Raw genomic sequence first — 23837 nt, 5'->3', positions numbered from 1 at the left:
AACACCAACACCACCACGGTCGAATGCAAGAGAAGTAAAAAACAGCTATAGGAATTTATCAGGAGCCTCCCACAGTGACTATTCTCCAAAAAATGAGAAATCAGATCAAATCTTTGAAAATATGTGTTCAAAACCGTGTAGTAAGTTGTTTTTGCAGCAGAAACAGCAGATATAGGAAGGTCTGAAACCCCATTTGAAAAAGCAGGGGCATACAGTTTGGGTCCCTAGGGAAGCTATTTGTTGGCCAACTTGATCATTGATGTAAGATGTAAATACTTTTTTTTTTTTTTAAAGATTTTATTGTTATTGGAAAGCCGGATATACAGAGAGGAGGAGAGACAGAGAGGAAGATCTTCCATCCGATGTTTCACTCCCCAAGTGAGCCGCAACGGGCTGGTACGCGCCAATCCGATGCTGGGACCAGGAACCTCTTCCAGGTCTCCCACGCGGGTGCAGGGTCCCAAATCTTTGGGCCGTCCTCGACTGCTTTCCCAGGCCACAAGCAGGGAGCTGGATGGGAAGTGGAGCTGCCGGGATTAGAACCGGCGCCCATATGGGATCCCGGGGCTTTCAAGGCGAGGACTTTAGCCGCTAGGCCACGCCGCCGGGCCCATATATAAGATGTAAATACTTAAGGAGAAGGAACTAAAGGAAAGTTCTCCCACGTTACAAAAACAGTAGTGCACTTAAAAGCCTTTGGTGAGCTGAGGGAAAACTTGTCCCCCCACCTTCATGGTCTCAGCTCTCTTTGGGGGTTGAAGTTTAGAGTGCTACCTGTTGCTGGTAGGGAACAGAGAGGCATTCTCAGAGCGTGGCAAGTGCAGATTGGCCAATGGGGCAGGGGACAGGGTGTGCATTGGAGTCTGCAGCAGGAATATGTCAGAAGTGTGTATTTGCTCTTATGCAATGCAAAAAAAATATTGTTTTTAAGGGCTAGGTTTTGCATGAACTTGAAAACCATCTCGTGGTTAAGGTGGAGTCTTTAATGATTGCAAAGTGTATTTGTTTGTTTTTAGGATTCAGCGATAGGCTGGGGAAGAAAGAGCTGAGGTGACGCACCCCCCGGGACCCAGCATTCCTGGGTGTCTTCCATACTGATGCACATCCTCACTTCCTCTGCTGTGTGCCTGACAGCCTGATATGCACAGAGGCATGGCTGCAGGAAGAGCATTCCTGAAGGAGATGAGAAACAGAAGCATCAGGCAGGAAGAAAGGAAAAAAAAAAAAGAAAGAAAGAAAGAAAACACAGAGCACTAACTTCCAGGGCCTGCTTTCCTGTTTGCACTGGTCCTCACAAAGCTTTCCAAAGACTTCAACCGGCTGTTAACACTTAAAACTAGGAAAAAGTTTTGTAAATCCCAGTTTGGGGCTTTACATGAACATCTAGCAGATTGGAAGCACTGAGCTCACGTTCAGCCTGGCATGCCTGGCTAGAGCTGAGTGCAGCAGCTCCCTATACAGGCACCATACCATGCACTTCTGCAGGCCCTGCCTCTCCCTGCCTCTCCCTGCTCAGTGTCATCCACCCGGCCCCTGAAGCTGTGTGAGCCTGAGACCCCTGATGTAAGACATCCTTCATACCTGGCCTATGTGCTTTTGGGCATTAACAGTCAGATACATTTTTCTGTATCTGTTTTATGTAAAAACTGGGACTAGAACTTGCGAAATATAAAGATCTGAGCAGGGTCTTGCCCGCAATCCCACTGTGTGCTTAATCTGCTTTAAATGAAAAGATGAAAAAGTGCCTAAGATACAAGGGCCCTAAGAGGTTGCAAAAGCTGATGATTAACTACAAGCTCATCTGAATTCATAGTAAGACCCCCCTGGGCAAGAGAAGAGGCATTCTTCAACAAGCTATGAAAGTGGGCATTCGACCCAGTACCAGTGCAGCCTTGCTGTAATACCAGAAATGAGAAGAAGAAAGTTCTTTTCAGAGTTAAGAGGAGAGAGAGAAAGAGAGCTCAAATTAACTTAGCATAAAGCAAATGATTAATGTACCCAGGATTTTTATTTTTCTTAGTCATTTCCTGTGTTGTGAATGGTTTTGTTGAAACTTAGTAAACAAAGATTTGTTATCATTTTGGTAAAGGTTGAATTTTAAAGCTAAGTCATGGTGACCGCTCCATTTCTTTGGACTGCTTCTGTGCTGGAAGTTTCCCAAACCGTTCACTGTGTGTCTACATTCGAGGGATGGCAACCAGCGCCATGGGTGGGGCTGAAGACAGGCAGAGGATTTTGCTGAAATCAGCAAGGCACACCAGGGAGCACAGAATGGAGAGAGAAATTCACCTTTCTCTCCCCTCCTGACTCCTGTTTTTCCAGTGAAGAAACAATGAAGCCCAAGTCTCACATGGCTTCCACTGAGGCTCAGATGCTTGATGCTAACAAAGCAAGGGATTTCCTCTTCTCTAAAATGAAATTAGAGAAAGCAATCAGAAAGATCCAACAATGTCCTAGGCAGGTTTTCTTTCATGATTTGTTCTCGTCAGACAGAATTTAAAATATGTCATTCCAAATATTTATTCTTATGGTCAGTATGTACATTAAATCAGTGTAAAATTGGGTCAGATAACACTTATTTCATATATACCCGTAAAATACAGTTCCAAAGAAAATGTATCCCAAGCACACCTCCACCACTGCAAGACGTGTGCATAAGAGGGAAGTCACCTGTGAGCTCACATGGAGTGGCTGATGGCTTTAATAGGAAAGAAAGCAAAGATGCCCCGGAGGGGAAAAAAATCACTACATGGAAAACATTCTGGGTTGGGCGTTTAGCCTAGGAGTTAAGATGCATATTAAAAGGCCTGCATCCTGTGTTGGAGTACTTGAGCTTGAGGCCTGGTTCCACCTCCTGCCTCCAGCCTCCTGCTAATGTTCACCCTGAGAAGCAATGATCATGACCCTAGTAATTGTGTCTCTACCACCCGCATGGAAGATCTAGGTTGAAGTCTCAGCTCCTGGCTTCAGCTGGGCTAGGTTCCAAACATTGTGAGCATTTGATTAGCGAACCAGTGAGATTCTTAACTCTATGCTTTCATCTCTCTCTCTCTCTGTCTCTCTCAAGTAAATAAATATTTTAGCCCATATTACGTATAACAGTCAATATGCTATGCCTGCTCCCAAGAATTGTATAATCTAGATAACATCATCCAGCCAGTGGGTCATTGTTGTATGTGTCTGCTTGTCATTGAAGAACTCATTCAGCAGCTGTTACAGGGTTTCATTATTTTGACTAGCAGATATTTACTTTTCACTGATCAAACTGCAGGTTTGGGACCAGCGCTACGGCATATAGGGTGAAATTGCCTCCTATGCTGAGCCATCCCGAGCTACGGCATATAGGGTGAAATTGCCTCCTATGCTGAGCCATCCCGAGCTACGGCATATAGGGTGAAATTGCCTCCTATGCTGAGCCATCCCGAATGGACTCCGGTTGGGGTCCTAGCTGCTCCACTTTTGATCTGGCTCTTTGCTAAAGAGCCTGGGGAAAGCAGTAGGTGGTGGCTCAAGTGTTTGTGCCCCTGGACCCACACAGGAGTCCCTGAAGAAGTTCCTGGCCGTCAGCTTCAGCATGACCCAGCCTTGGCTGTTGCAGCCATCTGGGAGTAAAACAGGACATGAAGATCTCTCTCTCTCTCTCTCTGTCTGTCTCTGTAGCTTTGCCTTTCAAACAAATAATATTTTAAAAAACAAGTTTCAGACTCCTTTTTATTTGCCCCATAACAAGCATCACAATTCATATGACAAAATAAGAAAGAGCTAATAGCCTGTTGTCCTGTTATTATTCTTTCTTGGCAAGAGATGATGGGAAAATATCTCTATGGGCTGGGAAAATGAAAATATTCATCATAGGGGAGGGCCAGTGATCTATGCACTATGTAAGCTATGTATGTTACCAATGTGCCGCCTTCTGTCCCCAGGCCTTCAGCATCATCTTCCAGAAGGCTGTGGAGAGGGCCACTCCCAGCGAGAACCTCCAGGAGCGGGTGACCAACCTCATGGACAGCATAACCTTCTCAGCATGTCAGTACACCACCCGCGGGCTCTTCGAATGCGATAAGCTGACCTACCTCACCCAGCTCACTCTTCAGGTACAAGTAGACGAACGATGTTTCCAGAAAATGGGTCCTTTGTAGCGTCCAACCAGAAAATCCCCCCATAGTGTCGGTAGACTGTTAAAGCTATCCAACAAGAAGGTCTGAAACCGTGCAAAGCGTGCTTAACCCCCTTCCACTGTCTTCACACTCCAGCAGACATGCTCAATCACTGCTGATCCTGTGATAATAACCCTCCAGGAGCTACTGCCAATCAATCAAAATTGGCACTGAAGATGCAACTAGATGGCTATGCCAATACCAATGCATTTTGAAATGTCCAAAGAACTTTAATGGAATATTATATCATGTATCTAGCTTTATAGTGCCAGTTTGCCAAGTCAGTCTCTCCCAGATGAGAAACTGCAAAGGCCTTCCTGTAGCTGTATCTCATCCTTGGCTTCAAAAGGTTTTCAACACCTTTGATTCTCAAAGGGCTGGAATGTCAGGGGCTTTCAGTGTTGCTGCTTCCCTTGGAAGGGAGGGAGGGAGGGAGGGAGGGAGGGAGGGAGGAAGGAAGGAAGGAAGGAAGGAAGGACACAAGAAGAAAGAAAAGAAAGAAAGAGACTTGTCTTCTTGTTAATCTCACAATCAAAATGTCATCAAAGTGCACTACGTCGCACTGATTTAGAACTGGGACTTCCATCTGTAAACCGTGAACACAGATTATCTCCAAGCCACTTCCAAATCTGAGAGTCAGATGGGCTCTCCTCATTAGCGTGCTGCCCCTGCACACTGCCACGCCTGTGTCCCCAGTGAGTGCCAACCCGCCTTGCTCCATTTGCCTCCGGAGTCCCCATCCCAGCACTGCGTGGCTTTCACAAAGAAACCTGGAGCCACCTTTCCGTGTAAGCCCTGAGCTCTGACCAAGCCAACGGCTTTTTCCTGCTCTGCGCAGGAAACCAATCGAGTTTCCCTTCCAAGCCTCTGCAATTTTTATTTCCCTGGCAAACCTTTTCTTCCTATCTAGCTATCCGCATCTCTTAGCTTCTCCAAGACCCAAATCAAAACTACTCTAGAAAGTGAGGTCGTCTTCGTCCCTCCCTGCCCTCTCTCCCTGGCTGGTCACTGCAGTGTTTTGGATCCACTTTGGCAATTCTGATTCATATGTGCGCTGCACTTTTCACTGTTCATGTGTTTCTTTAATACTCTCCTCCAGTCATGTTCCCTTCCGCATCATCTGCTCAATTCAATTACAGTATAATATGCAGTGACATTTAGGATTAATATGTAATAAATGCTTACTAACTGTCCTGTGTGGCGTGCATTTGCATCACTCTAATATTTGGGGTGAAAACGGATGCACGCAGAAGTAGTTTGCATAAATACAGTTTTTCCACTTTGCCCTCTTTAAACAACCAACATTTATGGTCGAGCCCTACTGTTAAAGTCAGCAATAGGGCCCAGCACGGTAGCCTAGCAGCCAAAGTCCTCACCTTGAATGCACCGGGATCCCATATGGGCGCTGGTTCTAATCCCGGCTGCCCCACTTCCCATCCAGCTCCCTGCTTGTGGCCTGGGAAAGCAGTCGAGGACGGCCCAAAGCCTTGGGACCCTGCACCCGCGTGGGAGACCCGGAAGAGGTTCCTGGTTCCCGGCTTCGGACTGGCACAGCACCAGCCACTGCAGTCACTTGGGGAGTGAATCATCAGACAGAAGATCTTTCTCTATATATATCTGACTTTGCAATAAAAAAAAAATATTTAAAAAGAAAGATATCTATAAAATAAAATGAAGTCAACAATAGTTGCAATGACAGTCCTTAAGATCTCCAGCACACGGTGGATACCACAAACCAAGGAAGCGTGATGTTGTCTTTCTGCCTTACAGATTCTCCTGATGAACCAGGAAGCCAACACAGCTGAGCTGGATTTCCTCCTTCGCTCTCCAGTGCGGACAGGCACCTGCAGCCCAGTGGAATTCCTCTCAGATCAGGCCTGGGGAGGCATCAAGGTCAGTACAAGCCCTCCTCTCTTAGTTTTTCCTCCTGACACGTGTCCCCATGCATTCAGCAGGGTTGTTCCTTTGGAGTTCAAGTGTGGAGCTGTGTTCAACACCAGGGTGCAACTCTTCCCCTGCCTCTCCACCGTGCACTCACTCTGCTGAGTCTGCGGAGGAGCAGCAGGTGCACACTGCACATCAGACCCCACCTGCAGGAGTCCCACCTGCCAGGGCGTAAGGGAGCAGGACGTTTCTGTGAAAGTCAGCCGAGTTGCCTTTCCCCTGCCAAGGCTCAGAGCTGCCGCACAGACTGTGGAGTAGGCCCTGGTATTGAGGTGGCAATGCTGCCATGGCATTTCCATGACAAAGACACATGCCTGGGCTCTGTTTAAGCATCTTTGTGCGAGTCCTAACTCGGGCTTCAAGCACTGGCCTGAGACACCTGGAAGTCAGAGACCGCTCACGTACTGGGTGCCTTAGAAACACATCACCTTAGTTCGCTGTCGTGTGCACTCATTTCTGATGCTAACGACGTGAATATTTGTATTTACATCCCATAAAACTTGGGATTGGAGCCGTTGCTTCATATTTCCAAGATTGTTCCAGATATATTTGAAAGTTTTCTGATGCCTAAAACAAGTTTCAGTGTCTAGTTTGTTTGTTTGAAAGAAAGTGTTTGTGTGAGTGACAGACACAGGGAACTCTAGCAAGTTCCCATCCACCTCTGCTGGGAGTTAGCCAAGCAAAAGCTGGGAGCCACAACCCCTCTGTGGGTGGCAAGAACCCAGCTCTTGAGCCGTCACTGTTGTCCCCTGGGGTCTGGGTTGAAATCCAGATCTGGAGCTAGGAATGAATTCTAGGTCCTCCAGCGTGGGAGACAGGCATCGTAACCACTGGGCCAAACCCCCATCCCTACATTTAACTTTGAATACCATTAAAATGAAATAACAGTTCCAAATCCAGTCGCTAAATCACACGAGCTACATTTCAGAGGCTAACTGGTCATTCATGGCCAGGGGCTTCCTCACTGAACAGCAGGAGCCCAGAGTTTAAGAATGACTCACAGGGCCTGGCTCGATGGCCTGGCGAAATAGCCTGGTGACCGGGGTCCTCGCCTTGGGCATACCGGGATCCCATATGGGGGCCGGTTCTGGATGTGGCTTCTCCCTTTATCTTTCCCTGTCCCCCAGATACAGGAAGGAAAAAGAGAATGTCAAAACAACCCACTTTCCTCTAGCCCTTGACCCTTTACACAATAATCAAATATGTAAAAATTATCAGAAATAAAATTGATACAAATTTTCTTTAAAAAAGAAATTAGGCTCAGTGCAGTAGTCTAGTGGCTAAAGTCCTCGCCTTGCATGCGCCTGGATCCCATATGAGTGCCAGTTCTAGTCCCGGCAGCCCTGCTTCCCATACAGCTCCCTGCTTGTGGCCTGGGAAAGTAGTCAAGGATGGTCCAAAGCCTTGGGACCCTGAACCCATGTGGGGAGACCCGGAAGAAGCTCCTGGCTCTTGGCTTCGAATCAGCTCAGCTCCAGCCATTGTGGCTGCTTGGGGAGTGAATCATCAGATGAAAGATCTTTCTCTGTCTCCCCTCCTCTCTGTATATCTGACTTTCCAATAAAAATAAATAGATCTTTAAAAAAATTGGCTCACAGTCTGCTGCCCTCATGCAAATCAATTCAGGCTAGCAGTGCTGAATGAATTCATCAGCGAACAAGAGCCAATGGTGGGTTCAAGTTCAAGGTTGTGCCTGTACAGCTTCTGGCATGTGAGCCTTCCGAGCCTTCATTTCCTGGCTTGCAAAATGACCATAACAAAACCACCCTCCCAGGGCTGTGCCAGTCAGAACCCACAACTCAGGACAAGTGCTGAGAGCTGCCTTTGTTCGCAGCAGTTCCAACAACAAGGAGCCGCATAAGCAACAGAAGCAGATCTTCACCGTGGTGAGGGCCAGACATCTGTAATGAAGCTGTTAGCAGGGCCGTGCGCTCTCCCGAGTCTCCGGGGAGGATGTGTCCTTGCCTCTGCTGGCTGCCGAGAGTCCATGGCATTGCTTGTCCGTGGCCACTTAACCCTGCCTGTCTCCATCATCACAGTCTTGACAATGTTGTCTTCCCTCTGTGTGCCTCTTCGCCTCCCCTTAGAAAGGCTGCACATTCCATTAGATTACAGCCAATCCTGGATATGTCAACCAGAGAGAAATATTTCATCCACTTGTCCACTCCCCTAAATGCTCACAAGAACCCATGCTGGGCCACGATAAAACCAGAAGCCAGGAGCTCAAGCTGGGTCTCCCATACAGGAGGCACAGACTCAGGTACTAGAGCCATCTCCACTTATCCCGGGATGCACATTAGCAGGAAGCTAGAATCAGAAGCAGAGCTTGTAATCTGTCCCAGCTGTGCCGAGGACCTGCCCCTAAGGACACAATTCTAACCTGTTCAGACCTACAAAGAGCCTGTAGGTCTGAATTATGACAGCCACTTAAGCTGCCTGCTGAAAAACCAGCATTCCTATGAGCCTGTTTAAATCCTAGAAAAGCAACAGAAGATGGGCCAAGTGCTTAGGCCCCTGCCACCCATGTGGAGACCAAGATAAAGTCCCAGACTCCTAACTTACGCACACTCAGGGTTGCAACCTGTGTATGAATGATCTCTCTCTGTCTCGCTATAGCTCATCGATAAATACATAAATCTTAAAACACGTAAGAAGACACTATTTCCAAATAAGGCCACATTCACAAGATGAAGACTTTAGTTCTTCACTGTATCCGTCCCAGAACTGTGATGGTTGTTCACTGCAGTTAGATGAGGTGCACGCTTACTGTGGTTGTTACGAGTTGTGCTTGTTAGAATTTGTTCCTAAAAGAACAAGCTTGGGAACTTGGAGAGTTGCCCATTTGGGCCCAGTCCAGTTGTCTTTCTCTTGACTGCCCCCACAAAGCCCTCTGCAAGAACAGCCCGAAAGAACAGCTGAAAGCATTCCTTACTGCCTGCATTTTACATAGCTCAACTCAAAAGGCGCTGCTTTCCACAAAGTAGATTGTTTGGTTTGCTTTGTTTTGCTTCACTCTGCTTTTGTTGTCGTCGTTGTTGCTGTCTTGGTGTGGGAGCTCTGTTCATCCGACTGCTCAATGAGCAAGGCTTCATCTCTTTTGTAGAAGTTTGTTATGTGGCGGAGTCCAGCTGCATCCGACTCAGGCACACAGCACAGGATGCAAGCAGGTGAGGCAGTGCGATGTGGGGTAGACACTGCCGGAGCCCTTGATGGATGCTCTTTTTAAAGTGTTTGCCTGGATTGCAGCCTAAAGAAGCCAAATAAGCATAATCAAATGGGACATGCTAAAAAAAAATTTTTTTTTGCGAAGTATTCTAATGAGGAAAGTTGATGGCCATGTTTGACCAAAAGAACTAATAAGCAGGTAATGAATAGAATCTTTGTGATAAAAATACTGCTTTTATTATTCCTCCTTTGTAGGGATTGTTTGAGTTCCATCAAATGCTGAACTTTAAGATAATGGGCATGTTCCGTTCTTCATTAGGAAAAAAAAAACCCTCATCTGTGATGAATTTCTTTGTTAGCCTTGCAGAAGGACCCTGACTGCCACTCCGGCTGCCAATTTAGCATGGTTGTCTTTTGCTACACAGTCCAAAGTAATTAGATTAATTAGTCATTTCCATTTAGCTTATTAGACGACTAGAAATCTCTCTCCCTCATTTGGAAGATTAACCGTTGCAACTGTGCCGAAGCCAGAGCTTCAAGAAAGTGCGTTTCAGGCCCAGCCCAGGCAGCTGGGGGCACTGCTGGCAGGGTGATCTGCTCCGTTTAGTGGAGACGCCAGAGGGGGTAATGGGGCGGCAGAAGGGTTAACCACGGCTGGGCAAGCTGGGAAGAGGGTGAGCGGTTTCCTGGAAGAAGATGAAAGTTAGATCCTCAGCATGGGGAGAAATAATTACAGCAGCTGCAGCTTTTTGTCTGCCCGTCAACAGCCCTCCTGCTGGTCACCCAGATGTCAGACTTTATTAATTGAGCACTTTCAAAAGGTGCTAGGCTGTGTCTAAGAAAGTTCTTGGCCGCAGGGAACTCACAGTCTTGTGAGAAGTCACAGACAAGGGGAAGCAGCCACTGCAACCCAGAGGCCTTCACAGCCCAGCTCCCGGGGCAAGTTAAGGAAGGGCTGGATGGACTTCAAAGCACTTGGAGTGACATTCAAGGATGGCAGATGATGATTCTTTGGCACCATTTAGCAAATGAAAAGAGTCAAAGCCAAAGAGAGTTTAAAAACAGGCTCCAAGGCCAGTGTCTCCTCGGCAGCAGTGCTAGGGCCAACCCTCCCATCTCCCCATGTCTCCTTCCCCACTCCACACCACCCTACAACCGCTACTCTTCAGTGTGAATAAAGACATGTGCCCTGCCCTAAATGGTCAAGGGACATGGAGAAAGCTATCAGCCTTCAAGGTCAAATACGTATGGCTCATTCCAGCATTCCCCCCACACCTGCTCGTCACCAGCGAGACTCCTCCACCTGCCTTCTCCCATGCCCCAGATGCTCCCTCCTCCACACTCTGGCGTTTCTTGTTCTTTCCACGAGAGCTCTTCCTGTTTTCTCTGCCTCCATCTCTGTCCACCAGAATTGTACAGCCCTGCCACAGGGCCACCCCAGCCCTGAGGATATAAGTTCCCTGAAACATGGGTCTCTGTGTGTGTGTTCATGTCAATGCATTCCCAAGTCCCTGGCATGTAGGAGGCCCTCGATACAACCTGGAAAAAAAATGTATGGAGAAATGAATCGACTCAGAGAAGAAGATACTGAGTTCCTGAACGTGCGTGCTTTAGATCGACAGTCTTGCTTTCAGTCTCTTTGCAGAAACCAAGCCTGCAGGCAGAGCGGGGTAACGCTGACAGGTATGCAGGTGGTTAAGACTCTAAGCCACTTCCATGTGGGCATTCTGAGAGGATGGAAGGGAGCCCCACGCACACCCAAAATTTGTTTTTGATGTCAAGCCTGAGGATACCACACACATACACGAGGGTGTTGCGTGTTACTCCGCTTGGGGAGGCTTTCTTGCTAGAGCTAAAGGGCTCCAGTTTGGGAATGACTCGAGAGAGCCAGACAGGAAATTGATTTGGAAGGTTTTGTGACATCTGGGTAGGGAGGGCAGGGTGCAGATTGCTGTGCATGTCCTGGGATTTGCCTTGTCCAACTTTCCTCTAGCACCAAGGAAGGAAGTGCCAGGCCTTTAATAATAAAACTGTTTGCTCAGTTGTAGGACAGAGGGGGAGGAAGGAATTGGGTAAGAACCAAAGCTATGAAGAGACCGGGGGACGGGCGGAGGGGAATGCCCTGGCGTGATGGCTCAGTGGCTAAATCCTCACCTTGCGGGCACCGGGATCCCATATGGGTGCCAGTTTGTGTCCTGGCTGTTCCACTTCCCATCCAGCTCCCTGCCTATAGCCTGGAAAAGCCTTGGGATCCTGTATCTGGGTGGGAGACCTGGAAGAAGCTCCTGGCTTCTGGCTTTCGATGGGCTCATGTCTGGTCATTGCAGCTACTTGGAGAGTGAGCCAGCAGATGGATGATGTGTGTGTGTGTGTGTGTGTGTGCGCGCACGCGCGCATGTGTCCTCTGTAAATCTGCCTTTCAAATAAAAATAAATAAATCTTTTTTAAAAAGCTATCAGCAGTTAATAATTGAAAAATTGCATCAAACCCTTTATCAGTGAGAAATAAGCTCTATGAGCAGCTCTCAGTGGTCCAGGAGAGAGAGGCCGTGCCCTGAGGGAAGTTGTTGTTTAGGACTGAACATCTAACAACTTGCAGAAGCTTAGTAAATTCAAAAAAGAAAAAATCCTGACCAACGTGAGGGAGAGAACGAGTGGGATTTGGTAAGCAGAGCAGGACGTTGCATGTAGTGGAAGGAGCATGATCAGAGCTGTGCTGGGAACGGGAGGGTACATTTCCAAGGCCGGCTGCCGAGAAGCTCAGGCAGAGGAGAACCGAATAGGCTCACTGGTTAGTTGGCTGGGCTGGGGGGAGCACTGAACAAAGAGATCGGTGGCCTAGATATATCTGAACTGAATCCTGTTAGAAACAGGCAGCCCATGGACAGCCTAAGAGCTGCTGTTAATGCAAAGTCGTGAGGTTAGACACTCTTGTGAACTGATGGAGTTGGGTACAAAATGAATGAGGGATGAGAGGGAGACATTAGTGATATTTTGGAGTCCAGGCTCCATGACCAGAATATTCACATTGTCTCCTTCCTGTCCTTTCCCATCTAACTCTCCGCAGGCCAGTGTGTCTTGGCTGCTAATAATATCCCGGTCCTTGTATTTACTAAACATGTGACTTGAGGCAGTTTAAAGAGAATGAAGCTGATTAAAATCCCTCTTCTTCCTTGATTTCCCCTGGGGGAAGAGCCAGGACTCCAGACAAGAGCAGAAAGGAGGCAGGCTTGTGTCTGTTATGCCAGCTTGGCCCTCAGCCCCAGCCCAATGTCCATGACAGTTCTAAACAGAGACAACATTCCAGAGCCAAATTTCTCTGGCATTTCCAGGAGCTTTCGTCGATGGAAGAATTCGCCCACCTGGATCGCGACATCGAGGGATCTGCCAAGAGCTGGAAAAAGTTTGTGGAATCAGAATGTCCCGAGAAGGAGAAGTTCCCCCAGGAGTGGAAGAACAGGACAGCACTGCAGCGACTCTGCATGATGCGAGTCATGCGGCCTGACCGGATGACCTACGCCATGCGGTACGGGCTGGGGTGGAGTTGGGAGCAGGGTGCTGAGTGGTTCTCGATGGGCTTAGGGCAAGAGCAGTGTCAGGCCAGGCCGACTGGGCAGACTGAGCTCCAAAGGCCTGTGTCTGCAAGCAGCCAGAGCCTTTGCACCAACTTCCAAGCCTTTGGTCTAAATATACCCGTGTTTTAACATCTTTAGTGAGCAGGTTGGAAATAGGTGGTGGGCACAGTTGGCACCAGAAGGGGTACTGATCATGTGTGTCGAGGTGGGAGCCAATGGAATCATAAGAATGGGTGAGAAGATAGCCGCAAGGAGAGAGATGTGAGTGGCTCTAGTTTAGGTGGTTGGTAAGTGGCAGAAAATTGAGGATTTTGTGCACAGGTTCATAATTTCTCTGAAAAGTAGGAAGTTAGTTCATCAATTGAGTTTGTGTGAAGGGCAAGCATGGGATTGCCTAGTGAAGGAGAAAAGAGAGAATTTGAGGAAGCATTTGTGTATACAATAGGCAAGAAGGCTGACCAGACAAACACAGTTTCAAACCACACCGCTTGCTAGATCATACGTTTGTTGTGGCACCGAATTGGATGAATGGTTCCAGAAAGCTCAATTCATTTCAAGTTGCTGCTGGGCTAAGAGGCAAAAGAGGTCAAGATGTTGGCATGTCCTCAGCAGCTGCAGGAAGCAGATTTGTGGTTGCCCAGCTCTGCAAAGTGGGGGATAGAGACAATGAGTCTTATCCATGTGATAAAAACATCCTAAGTCTAGATCATGTTAAAGATTGAACAACTTGGTACACCTGTTACAAATCATTGAAGACTGCATTGAAAATGGGTACATTTTATGGTGTGCTGATTAAATCTCACTGAACTTTTTTTTCTAACAATAAGTTAGGAGCCATGAAGTCCATTTTGGGTAACACAGAGGCAAAAGAAAGTTTAGGGGTTCATGGAAAATAGATCAGGGAGACCAAGATACTGAAACCCCTGCATTTGTAGCAGCAGTACAACAGAGTATGTGAAGTAAGGCTACATTGTTGAAAGACATGTAAGGATAGAAAGTTTCGTCCAAAGGGAGATGTTTTCAGTTATCTTTTCAGGCATGGAACAAGTTCCCTAGTAACGGCATGGAGGAGGGCATGACCATGGCCATTAGATGACTGGGTGGGGGTGGGGGAAGGAGGTGATGATGATTACTTGAGTCAAGACCATGAAGAAGCTAGAGGACGTCCACCTGGATATTGATGTCACCCCCGGCTGGAGAGAAGAAGGTGCAGGGGGCCAAGTGTTTAGTGAATTTAGTAAATGAGGGCAGTGTCCAACGGGATGAGAGACAACACCCATGTGCAGGAGTAATTGTGATGGAGACACAATTGTTGAGGGTGATGGCTTGGAAACAGTTAACTGGCATGAGCAGGACTCTGATCCCACCTGCCAGTCCAGAGGTCTGCCAGGTAAAGGAAGGAGCCACGTTGAGAAGGCTAACACCTTGCAGGGAGAATGGAAACCTCTGTTAAGGCTAAGATTTGAAGGTGATATTCAGTAAGCAGTTAAAGGGTCTGGTTAGAATGACACAGACTGCTTTGGAAGGAACCCCAGCAAAAGGAGAATGATGCGGGAGAGAGCAAAGTCCTGTGGGGCCGTAAATCTTGGGCAGGGATGGGAGACAGCAGGGAAATAGCAAATAGAAGACTTAGCTCTCCACAAGCATTCAGAAGGGTTAGTCCCAACAGTCTCCTGATGGATAGGAGAGGCATCAGAGTCCGCAATGGCTGGTGCGGGCAGGGTGTCCGAGGGAGCCCTAGTCTAGGGGACCCTCCTTGATGAGGTTGTTAAGTGTTGACTTCTTATGTAGTGAACTTGGAGCCAATCCATGGTAACTATCTAACCGGTGACCTGAAATCTGCCATTTCCACAGGCCTCTCTTTCTCGGGTACTGTTTTTGTGATGGATAACACTATAAGTGTGCTTTTTTTTTTTTTAATTTTATTTTTTTTAATTTTCTCTGGCAGAGATTTTGTTGAGGAGAAGCTAGGGAGCAAATACGTGGTGGGAAGGGCACTCGACTTTGCAACCTCGTTTGAAGAGTCAGGACCAGCCACTCCCATGCTTTTTATCCTGTCGCCAGGGGTGGACCCACTGAAGGATGTAGAAAACCAAGGTGAGTAAATCTCCTCTTGTCACATGTTCTTGCATCCTTTGAGTCCCTTGGTTTTTCTCTCCCAGATGCAAGTTTTCCTCATGCAATACTGAGCCTTGATAAGCAGTCCACATGTCAGGGTCACATCTCCAGGAGCAGTTCCATGCTGAGTCCTCGGCCTCTCCCCCCCAGCCCAGCCCAGCCCTCCCCATAGCCACAGAGCAGTCCTGCTGAAACACCCTGTTACCGTTGAGTGCCTCCTGTGTCTTCCCAAGAGCAACGGCTCCTTGGAAATCCCTTTCCGCCACTGTACTTCAAGTTCCTAGCTTGGCACCTGCCCCGTGAAAGCACCCAGGAAATACACATGTTTGGCGAAAGAATGAAGAAATAAAGTGACTAAGCAAAACTGCAAAAGGCTACATTACTCAAAATTATCAAAGTTCAGCAGATTTTTATAAAAGGAGTTCTTTGCCGATAGAGAAGCATGACCATGGAATACAACTCCATGCGCCTTCAGGCTATTAGCCTCTACGCAATGAAAAAGAAAAATGCAGCCTACACCTTGTGTATCTTTGGGGAGGTGAAAGAAAGCTAATTTGTCTACAGAAAATGGACAAGGGGCTGGCTCAGGGCTCAGTGGTTAAGACCGCACTTGGGACATGCTGATGTCATCTTGGAGGGCCTAGGTTCAAGTCTTGTCGCTGCTCTAGCTTCCTGCTTAGGGACACCTAAAGACACACGAGATGAATTTAGTCAGCCTGAGAATTCTGTATTTCCTGCTGATACCATTTTATTGCTGCTTTTGAATTTAGTGATTTTAAATACTTATTTACTCTTTGAATATTTTATTTCACAATTTTTTTTTAACTTTTATTTATTTGGTGAGTCTCTTTTCCTGGACATTTTATCTGCTTTTTTAATTTTACTTGTTTTTATTCTTATCATTTTACAGTTCCATCAGCCCTGGGATTTCCCTTATCCCCTCTGTAATTCCCTCCCCCCTCACTGAGTTCCCCTATATCATTACTATAGTATAGTTCTTTTTTTTTTTTTTTAGCTTTTAATATACAAGTCTTGAACTTCCTTTATTGATTTATTTCTTCTTGCTTTCCTTTTTGATCCTGTTGCAAATGGAGTTGTTCCCCTCATTTCCGTTTCATTGCTAGTGAATTTTTGTATGCTGAACTTCTATCCTAAAAACTTTTTGGACTTGTTTATCAGTTCCAGTAATCATCTTGATGAACCCCATACTGTTTTCTAGATACAAGGCTATGTCATCCGCAGATATAATCAGTTTTTACTTCTTTTCAATATGGTTTCCTTTTTATTACGCTTTCCTGCTTCACTGCCCTGGCTGAAATGTCCAGTTCAGTATGAAGTGGAAGTGGCAGGTGTGGATATCTTTATATCGTTCCTCATCCAGGAGGGGATGACTCAGACTTCACGCCAAAGCATGGTGTTAGCTGTAGGCTTTTTGTATCTTCTATCATGTTAAGGAAACACTTATTCCTAGTTCGTGGAGGTCTACTGTTGTTTTGAAAAGGTAAAATTTTTCACTGAGGTGAACATTTTTGTTAATTTCTTTCCATTAATACATTGTACTACATTAATTTACCTTTGGAAATTAAGTCAACTTTATGTTCCTGAAATCTCAGTGAGTTCTGTGTATAAGCCTTTTCAGATGCTACCAGGTGAAATGTGCTAATATTTTGTGGAGGGTATTTGTGTTTATATTCACAAGAAATATTGACCTGCTTTGTTGTCCCTGTTATGGTTTTGTCTGGTTTTGGTATTACAATAATGATAATAATCTATGCATCAGGACAAATTAGGAAATGTTTTGGAAGATTTGTCAACAGTCAGCATGGTTCCTCAGAAGCTTGGTGGAATTCGGTGACGAATCTTCTAGGACTGTTTCCCTGTCTTTTCATCACTCATCCAATCTCCCTGTTAGGTTTATGTCGATTCAGGTTTTCTATTTCTTTTTGAGTCGGTTTCAGGAATTTGTTTCTCTCTAGAACGTTGTCCATTTGTTTGTGGTGTATAGTTTCCTGGCAACTAGCACCAATATACATACATACATATAGCGATGAGTAGTTCCCCTATGAGATAAGTTGTAACTGTTATCAATATTTAACTTTTTGGTCCATGATTATCAGAGAAGTCCTGTTGATTTCTGTGGGAACTAAGGCTTCCATTTTCTGACTTGTGTCAGCTCAGCTTTTATGTTTACATAGACAAGAATAAACACAGACTCAGTGTTGTTATGACCAGCATTAATTTTATGCCTGCCTATTATAGGACTAATTTTTAAATTTGAAAACCGGCGTACACTAGGCTCTCTATTATATCCTAATGAATAAAATCGTATGATCCCCTTTGGAGGGCACTCGTGTCTAGGATCAGGTCGTCTTCTTTTTGATCCAATGTCTTCAGTCAGCTCCAGGATCCTCTCAGAGGAGGCTGCAACCGGCCTTGGCACAGATTCCCATTTGCTTCCTGTGTAGGTGACGATTTTCCTTGCTACATTTTAGTTCTTTCTGCAGTTGCCAATTATTTCTATTTTTCTTGGGAAGGGAAATAAATGTCCCATTTACCATTATCTTCTTACTCATTCTATGTATAGAAAAAGAATCTGGTTTATTCTTGAAGTTACATGTCTTAGAGCCTGTGGGCATTCTATCTTAACACAGATAAACTATATTTTGTCATCCTAAGAATCTATCATCCTGAGACTTATTGTCTTGATATTTTGGTTTAGCCCAGTTGCCTGCAAATCGTGTATCTTTCATTTTATGATTTTTCATTGCCTATTTTGCAAGCATAAAAATCCTCAGAAAGGAATCATGGGAAATAAAATTTCTAAACCTAAAATTTCTAAAACTGTTTCAAACTAGTGTGATGCTTATTTGATAGTTGTTTTTTAGATTTATTGATTTTTATTGGAAAGGCAGATTTACGGAAAAAAAGGAGAGACAGAGAAAGATCTTCCATGCAGTGGTTCACTCCCTAAGTGGCCACAATGACTGGAGCTGAGCCCATGTAAAGCCAGGAGCCAGGAGCTTCTTCCAGGTCTCCCACATGGATGCATGGTCCCAAAGCTTAGGCCATCCTTCACTGCTTTCCCAGGCCACAAACAGGAAGCTGGATCAGAAGTGGAGCAGCTAGGACACAAACTTGTACCCATAAAGGAGGCTGGAGCTCACAATGGAAGATTAGTTTGCTATGCCACCACACCGGCCCCTTGATGGTTTCGTTAGGTTCAAAATAATTTTTTACGTTTGGGCATAATGTCTTACTGTCTTCTGCGTATCCGTTTGGTTCACAAGTAATCATATACCCATAGAATTATTTCGTCTCTTTGTTTCTTGGTTGGTAATCTGATCTGTTCTCTGGAAACCTTAAGGTAACTCTGAAATTCCACGAACTCTGTTCTCAGTCACCTGCTCAGCTCCAGCGTACCCCTTCACATGGAAGAATCACACCTCCTTTGGCTCTATCCTTTGGCTCTAGAAGTTTCGCTGTGCTATCTTTGGTAGAAACCAGCACTACTTACCAAGTTGTTCATGGCAGATACATGAGAATCAATCATACGAGGCACCTCCAACACCTAACATATACAGATGATACAGATACAGATAGTCCTATTTATGCTGGTTCCTAAGTATGCATCAAGTTCATTGAATTGCCTTTTAAGTTGCACTTTAACTGTTATTGGACCTAGTCTGGATCATCATGATCATCTGGACTATAACAGCCTGCTAACGTGCCACTGCCCTTCTCCGCCGCAATCCTTGGTCGGAGTCCTCTTCAAGCTCAGATCTTAGTGATTCCCTTTCCTGCTTGAGATGTTTGGGAGCCTCCTATCATGCTCAAGGTTAAATTCAGCATCCTTGTATGGCCTAGACCACCATGTATGGCCTGGTCTTTCTGCCCAGCTTTGGATCTTCGCCCACGCTCACGTCGCTCTAACCACACAGCCGTCGGAAGGTCCTAAAGCATACTGTGGGTCTTCTTAACCCCGGGAAGGCTCACAAACACATCCTTTTGTATGAACTATTTCAGAAAGTATCATTCTCACCAGGCCTGTTGCTCTAGTATAATTCACCCGTACGTGCTTCAGATCCGCTAACCCAATCCTAGTTTTAATCACTTGACAAAATTATCCCAATGTTTGTTTGACTGTTTGTCACTAACTTGAGAGCAGGGACCATGTCACCCTACTCATCATTTTCTTTTCGTGCCAACAGTGTTACAAGCGCAGGGAAGATGCTCATGAAGTATTTGCTGAATGAGTGAATGAATGAATGAATGAATGAACATCACCAGAACTGGCATCACAGCAAAGTTATTCCTGACTTTCACACTTCTGGAGAGTTCCGTGTCCTTCCCATCACCTGGAGGCTTTGTTCTTTTCTGATAAACTGAGTTGCCTTATTTTTATTCAGGGTTTTCTTTTTTGGAAGCTTTCGCATATCCTGTTTCTGAGCAATTTCCTATTGTTCTGAGCCAATTGACCTCTAACTATTCCATCATGTAGCTTGGAGCTTTCTGTCATTTCAGGCACACTGACCCCTCCTTGGGCTGTCTTGGTTATTCAGCCCTGAATACATTATCTCAGCCTTGCCCTTGGCCTAATCATAATGCATATTTCCTCACCAGAGGCAATGTTACCGTTCATCAGCTTGAGATGACTTGGGCACCTGGGCCTCGTTCTCTGCCCCACTGTGTCCGTCCCTGCCTCCTTGATGGCTTGATTTATTTTCTAATTTACCCACTTAGAACATATCTTCTGGTAATATCTATGTTTCCCGCATCTTGAATCCAATCAGCTTGTCTGATGGGCTGCTATTTCTAAGCTTAGGATCCACATGATTGACCCAAATGCTTTCCCCCTATTTCACCTCAGTTTATTAAGTAAATTGACTCTCTTTGCTTATGCAGAGTCTTGTACCAGACAATTGAGATTCCATTTAGAATCGCAAAAAAGGTTCAGTTTGTTGCCCCATCTTTGGATATTTGATGTGTGACCTTAATGCCTACATTTCTGTCTTCCTTTCATTTATAACAGTTATTAGTTAAGATTTTTTTTTAAGATTTGTTAATTTTTATTGGAAAGTCAGATATACAGAGAGGAGGAGAGACAGAGAAGATCTTTCGTCCAATGATTCACTCCCCAAGTGACCGAAACGGCCGGTGCTGAGCCAATCTGAAGCCAGGATCCAGGAACTTCCTCCAGGTCTCCCACACGGGTCCAGGGTCCCAAGGCTCTGGCCCGTCCTCGACTGCTTTCCCAGGCCACAAGCAGGGAGCTGTATGGGAAGCTGGACTGCCGGGATTAGAACCAGTGCCTATATGGGTTCCCGGCACATTCAAGGCGAGGATTTCAGCCACCAGGCCACTGCGCCAGATCCAAGGGTGTTTTTTTTTTTGAAGACTTATTTATTTTACTTGAACACCAAAGTTGTAGAAAGAGACACACAGAGAGATCTTCTATCCGCTGGTTCATTCCCCAAATGGTAGCTATAGCCAGAGCTGCACTGGCCATCCTCTGCTGCTGTCCCAGGCCATCAGGAGGGAGCTGGATCAAAAGTGGAGCAGTGAGGCCTAGGACTTGTGCCCCGATAGGACGCCAGTGTCATAGGCAGATGAATAGCTTGTTAAGCCACCATATGGGGCCTCGCAGCTTTTTTTAAGCCTCTCTGTGGGTCTGTATATATCTATGTGTGTATACATACAGCTGTTGGGAATGAGAGGCCGAAGAGGAACGGAGCTAAGTCCTTTGAAGACAGCGAAGAAGCATGTGGCTAGATGTTGGTTGAGTCATCCAGGGTCTCACAAAGGTTTATCAAGACAAGGATGAACTAGCAATCAGGTTCCCAAGTCCCTAAGAAAAATCCCACAAGGAAGTTGGTGGAAGGCAGAGACCATGAGAGCTGGTGAATAAGATTTCTAGATGGCATGCCCTTTGGAAGAGAAAGGGTCTTTATACAGCGGTGAACAGGTGAACAGGGCCAGGAGTCACAGCATCCTGCGAGAGAGGAAGCACCCTGGCAAGGTGTCACATGAGATTGACATCAGGGCCTGGTTCCAGGAGATGGCACCCTACAGAGAGCTGTGAGTGGAAAGAGTAAGATGGATCTCAGATGGTACAGGCGCAGGCCCAGAAGCAGAAACACACAACCGTCCGAAGATGCAGGTTCCTCTGGGACTCCCATCTGAGGGTGATGAGAGGCTCTGCAAAGCCGGCCTGGCGGCCCTCTGAGGCCCATAGGTACTGTGGGCCTCTCCACCGTGTGAGAATCCCATAAAGTGCTCCCCTTCTCAGTATTGCCCCCAGTCCATTTCTTCTCAGCTTTGTCCTCATGCCTCTAGCCTAGATTAACACAGACTCATCTAAGCTGGCCGTTGCAGGGCTAGGATTTGCAGGCCGTCTCTGAACTCCCAGCCTGTGGTTTTCAAGCTAATCTCTATTAAGTACCTCTTCCCCCATACCCTTCTCTTCCTAATAAAGAAAATAAATGGGCTCTTTTGTGAGCCCAAGTGTCACAGAAGCTATCTAATAAGGCCAGCACATTTTATCCCGGTATTTTCTCTGGAATAAGTTGTTTATCTCCAGTTCTAAAGCTGACATCAAATTTATTGCCAGGCAGGATTTATAGAGTTTAATAAAGGTGTTTCTGAGGTTCATCTCAGCTGAATCTATAATAACTATGTCTCACTATGGAAATCATCGTCTTGCTTTATTCTACACATTTGAAGGAGACTCCCTACCTTTTGGCATTTAAAAAAATATCCGATGTTAGCAATGTTTTTCAAGAGAAATTCTTGCAAAAGTGTGCAATTACATCAACTTTAGTTCCTCTTCAAATGATTATCTTCCAAGTACAGATTTTTAATCATTTTCTGTTTTTTCAATTTCTCTTCGCATTCCTAGAAAAATTGCTCGAAGACATCTTTATGGTATTTTGATGATTCTTTCATCTACAGAATATTACATAATTTCTCTAAGCGTTATTGAATTGGGCTAATAGCTCATGCCTGAGCGGAAGTGGACCTCTGTGTCATTTCTCCCCATTGTCTTCCTTGAGCCTGAAAAGCAGCTCTTTGGCACGGACCTGGCGTCCATGGCATGGCTGAGACACTTGTCCGTGCGGCCAGCTCCTTATCAACATACACACAGCAAAAAATTCACACACACACACACACACACACATCCTTCTTGTCTTGCCTACTGCTCCCTTCACTCTCATTCTTGCAAAATGAGGAGATGAAAATATTCAACACGCTAGACCTCGTAGAAGAGGAGGTGGACAAAAATCCCAGAGCTCACTGAATCCCGATCCTCCTGACCAACATGGCCCAGTCACATTACAGAGAAGACAGGATCTAGAGAGAGAGAGAACAGACCACACCCACCTGCTTGCTTTTTAGCCATACTTTTCCAGTCGGTGCTTTGGAAGATAGCAGACCAATGCCTGATCTCCAAAGGGGAGCCATTCGGAAGCACATCAGCCTTTCAAATCATGCTTGGGAAGAAAGGAAGCAGGCAGCGGGATGGGAGAAAACAGTGTTGGAATGGGCAACTGTCTGTTGACGAAAAAGCTGGACAAGGCAGCCCTCTGTATAGGAGATGGTCAGTGTCTGGGCTTGAGGCGTGGCTCTGGCAACACCTGTGTTTCGGGAGCTGGCCTGGAGGTATGTATTTGGTGATGAGCAGTCTGAAACACAAGATGCAGCAAATGACCATGAGTTTTCCTACTCCTTTTAGGAAGGAAACTGGGATATACCTTCAACAACCGGAACTTCCACAACGTGTCTCTGGGCCAAGGACAGGAAGTGGTAGCTGAGGCTGCGCTGGACCTGGCAGCCAAGAAGGGGCACTGGGTTATTTTGCAGGTATACCCAACTCTGGATCCGAGCTGGATCCTTTTGGACCCCACACCTCTTTGGGCTTCACCCTGTAGTCTCTGGGCTTCTCCAATGTCTTTATTTTCCAAAGGAAGTAGACCCCATGTAGGTGTGTGTTGTGAGGAAGTTGGCATTCCAGTGAAGGTCATGCCAACTGAGTTCTTTCTGATGCTGGTTTCTTCCATGATTCCATGGAACCTTGGTCTGCTGGGCCTGTCGTCTGTGTTACAGCTATTTGCTTTTAGTTACAGGTGTGATAAGCATGTGGGAACAATCTTAGTATTTACATGGAGAGTTCATGTGTTGGGACTCTGCAAAAGCTGCTGTTAAGAAAGAGTTACCAAGGAACAAAAACTGTCCATCTCCTGTCCTGCTCTGTTCACCCTCTCGTATACGCTCTCCTGGATGCTGGGACTGTGATAGAATCTGTGCCTTTCTCCCCTTTTCTCCCGTAATACTCTTCTCTGTTGGAAGACCCGTTGCCATGCAGGCATGATTGATTAGCTGACTGGCTTGTTACTCAATCTTGGGAAAAGAGATGTTTCTGATTTGCCTCTCTTACCCAGTCCCCTGCTTTGAACACAGACACTCAAGCATGTCCTGTTGATTCTAAGAAGAAATTAAGGAGGAAAATGATGCAAGTTTACAAAGCGAGCCCCTCCTGGCCCCTACCTCTGCCCCCTTCCTGACTGTCCCCCATCCTGAGACGGGACTGCATCCTTCATCAATCCTGTTATTGACTCAGAACCTGCCAACGGACAGATCTGCTGCTCTCTGCTGTTCGCTTTACAGAAATTGCAAGAATCTCAGAAGGAAAAGTCAGTGACAGCCAGGGTCCCTGCTTCCTCCCACATGGTTCAGCACAGGGGGGCTTCCTGCAGCTGTCTGGCTCAGCTCTCTAACTGGCACTAGTGCTTCAGGGACCCAGATGCTGAGCTTGGCTGTGACAACCTGTTTCTGAGAGCACAGCCCTGCCTCCTGGGAGTCCCTTTGGGCCACCAGCTCCCCCT

The 23837-nt window shown here is 46.2% G+C and overlaps 1 protein-coding gene across 2 annotated transcripts in view; it reads left to right on the top strand.

Annotated features, from left to right (window-relative positions):
- Window positions 1-23837, top strand: part of DNAH9 (dynein axonemal heavy chain 9) — a 305997-nt gene that overhangs the window by 260542 nt on the left and 21618 nt on the right. For both annotated transcript variants that reach the window (XM_058676055.1, XM_058676053.1), the window contains 5 exons: window positions 3924-4094; window positions 5928-6050; window positions 12598-12791; window positions 14789-14937; window positions 22688-22815. In XM_058676055.1, the coding sequence (XP_058532038.1) occupies window positions 3924-4094; window positions 5928-6050; window positions 12598-12791; window positions 14789-14937; window positions 22688-22815 (765 nt within the window). The remainder of the gene's footprint in view (window positions 1-3923; window positions 4095-5927; window positions 6051-12597; window positions 12792-14788; window positions 14938-22687; window positions 22816-23837) is intronic.

The sequence above is a fragment of the Ochotona princeps genome, chromosome 17, assembly GCF_030435755.1.
Source record: "Ochotona princeps isolate mOchPri1 chromosome 17, mOchPri1.hap1, whole genome shotgun sequence".
In the NCBI taxonomy this organism is placed as follows: domain Eukaryota; kingdom Metazoa; phylum Chordata; class Mammalia; order Lagomorpha; family Ochotonidae; genus Ochotona; species Ochotona princeps.
The sequence above is the reverse complement of the archived record's forward strand: the minus strand, read 5'-3'. Positions and strand labels throughout refer to the sequence as shown.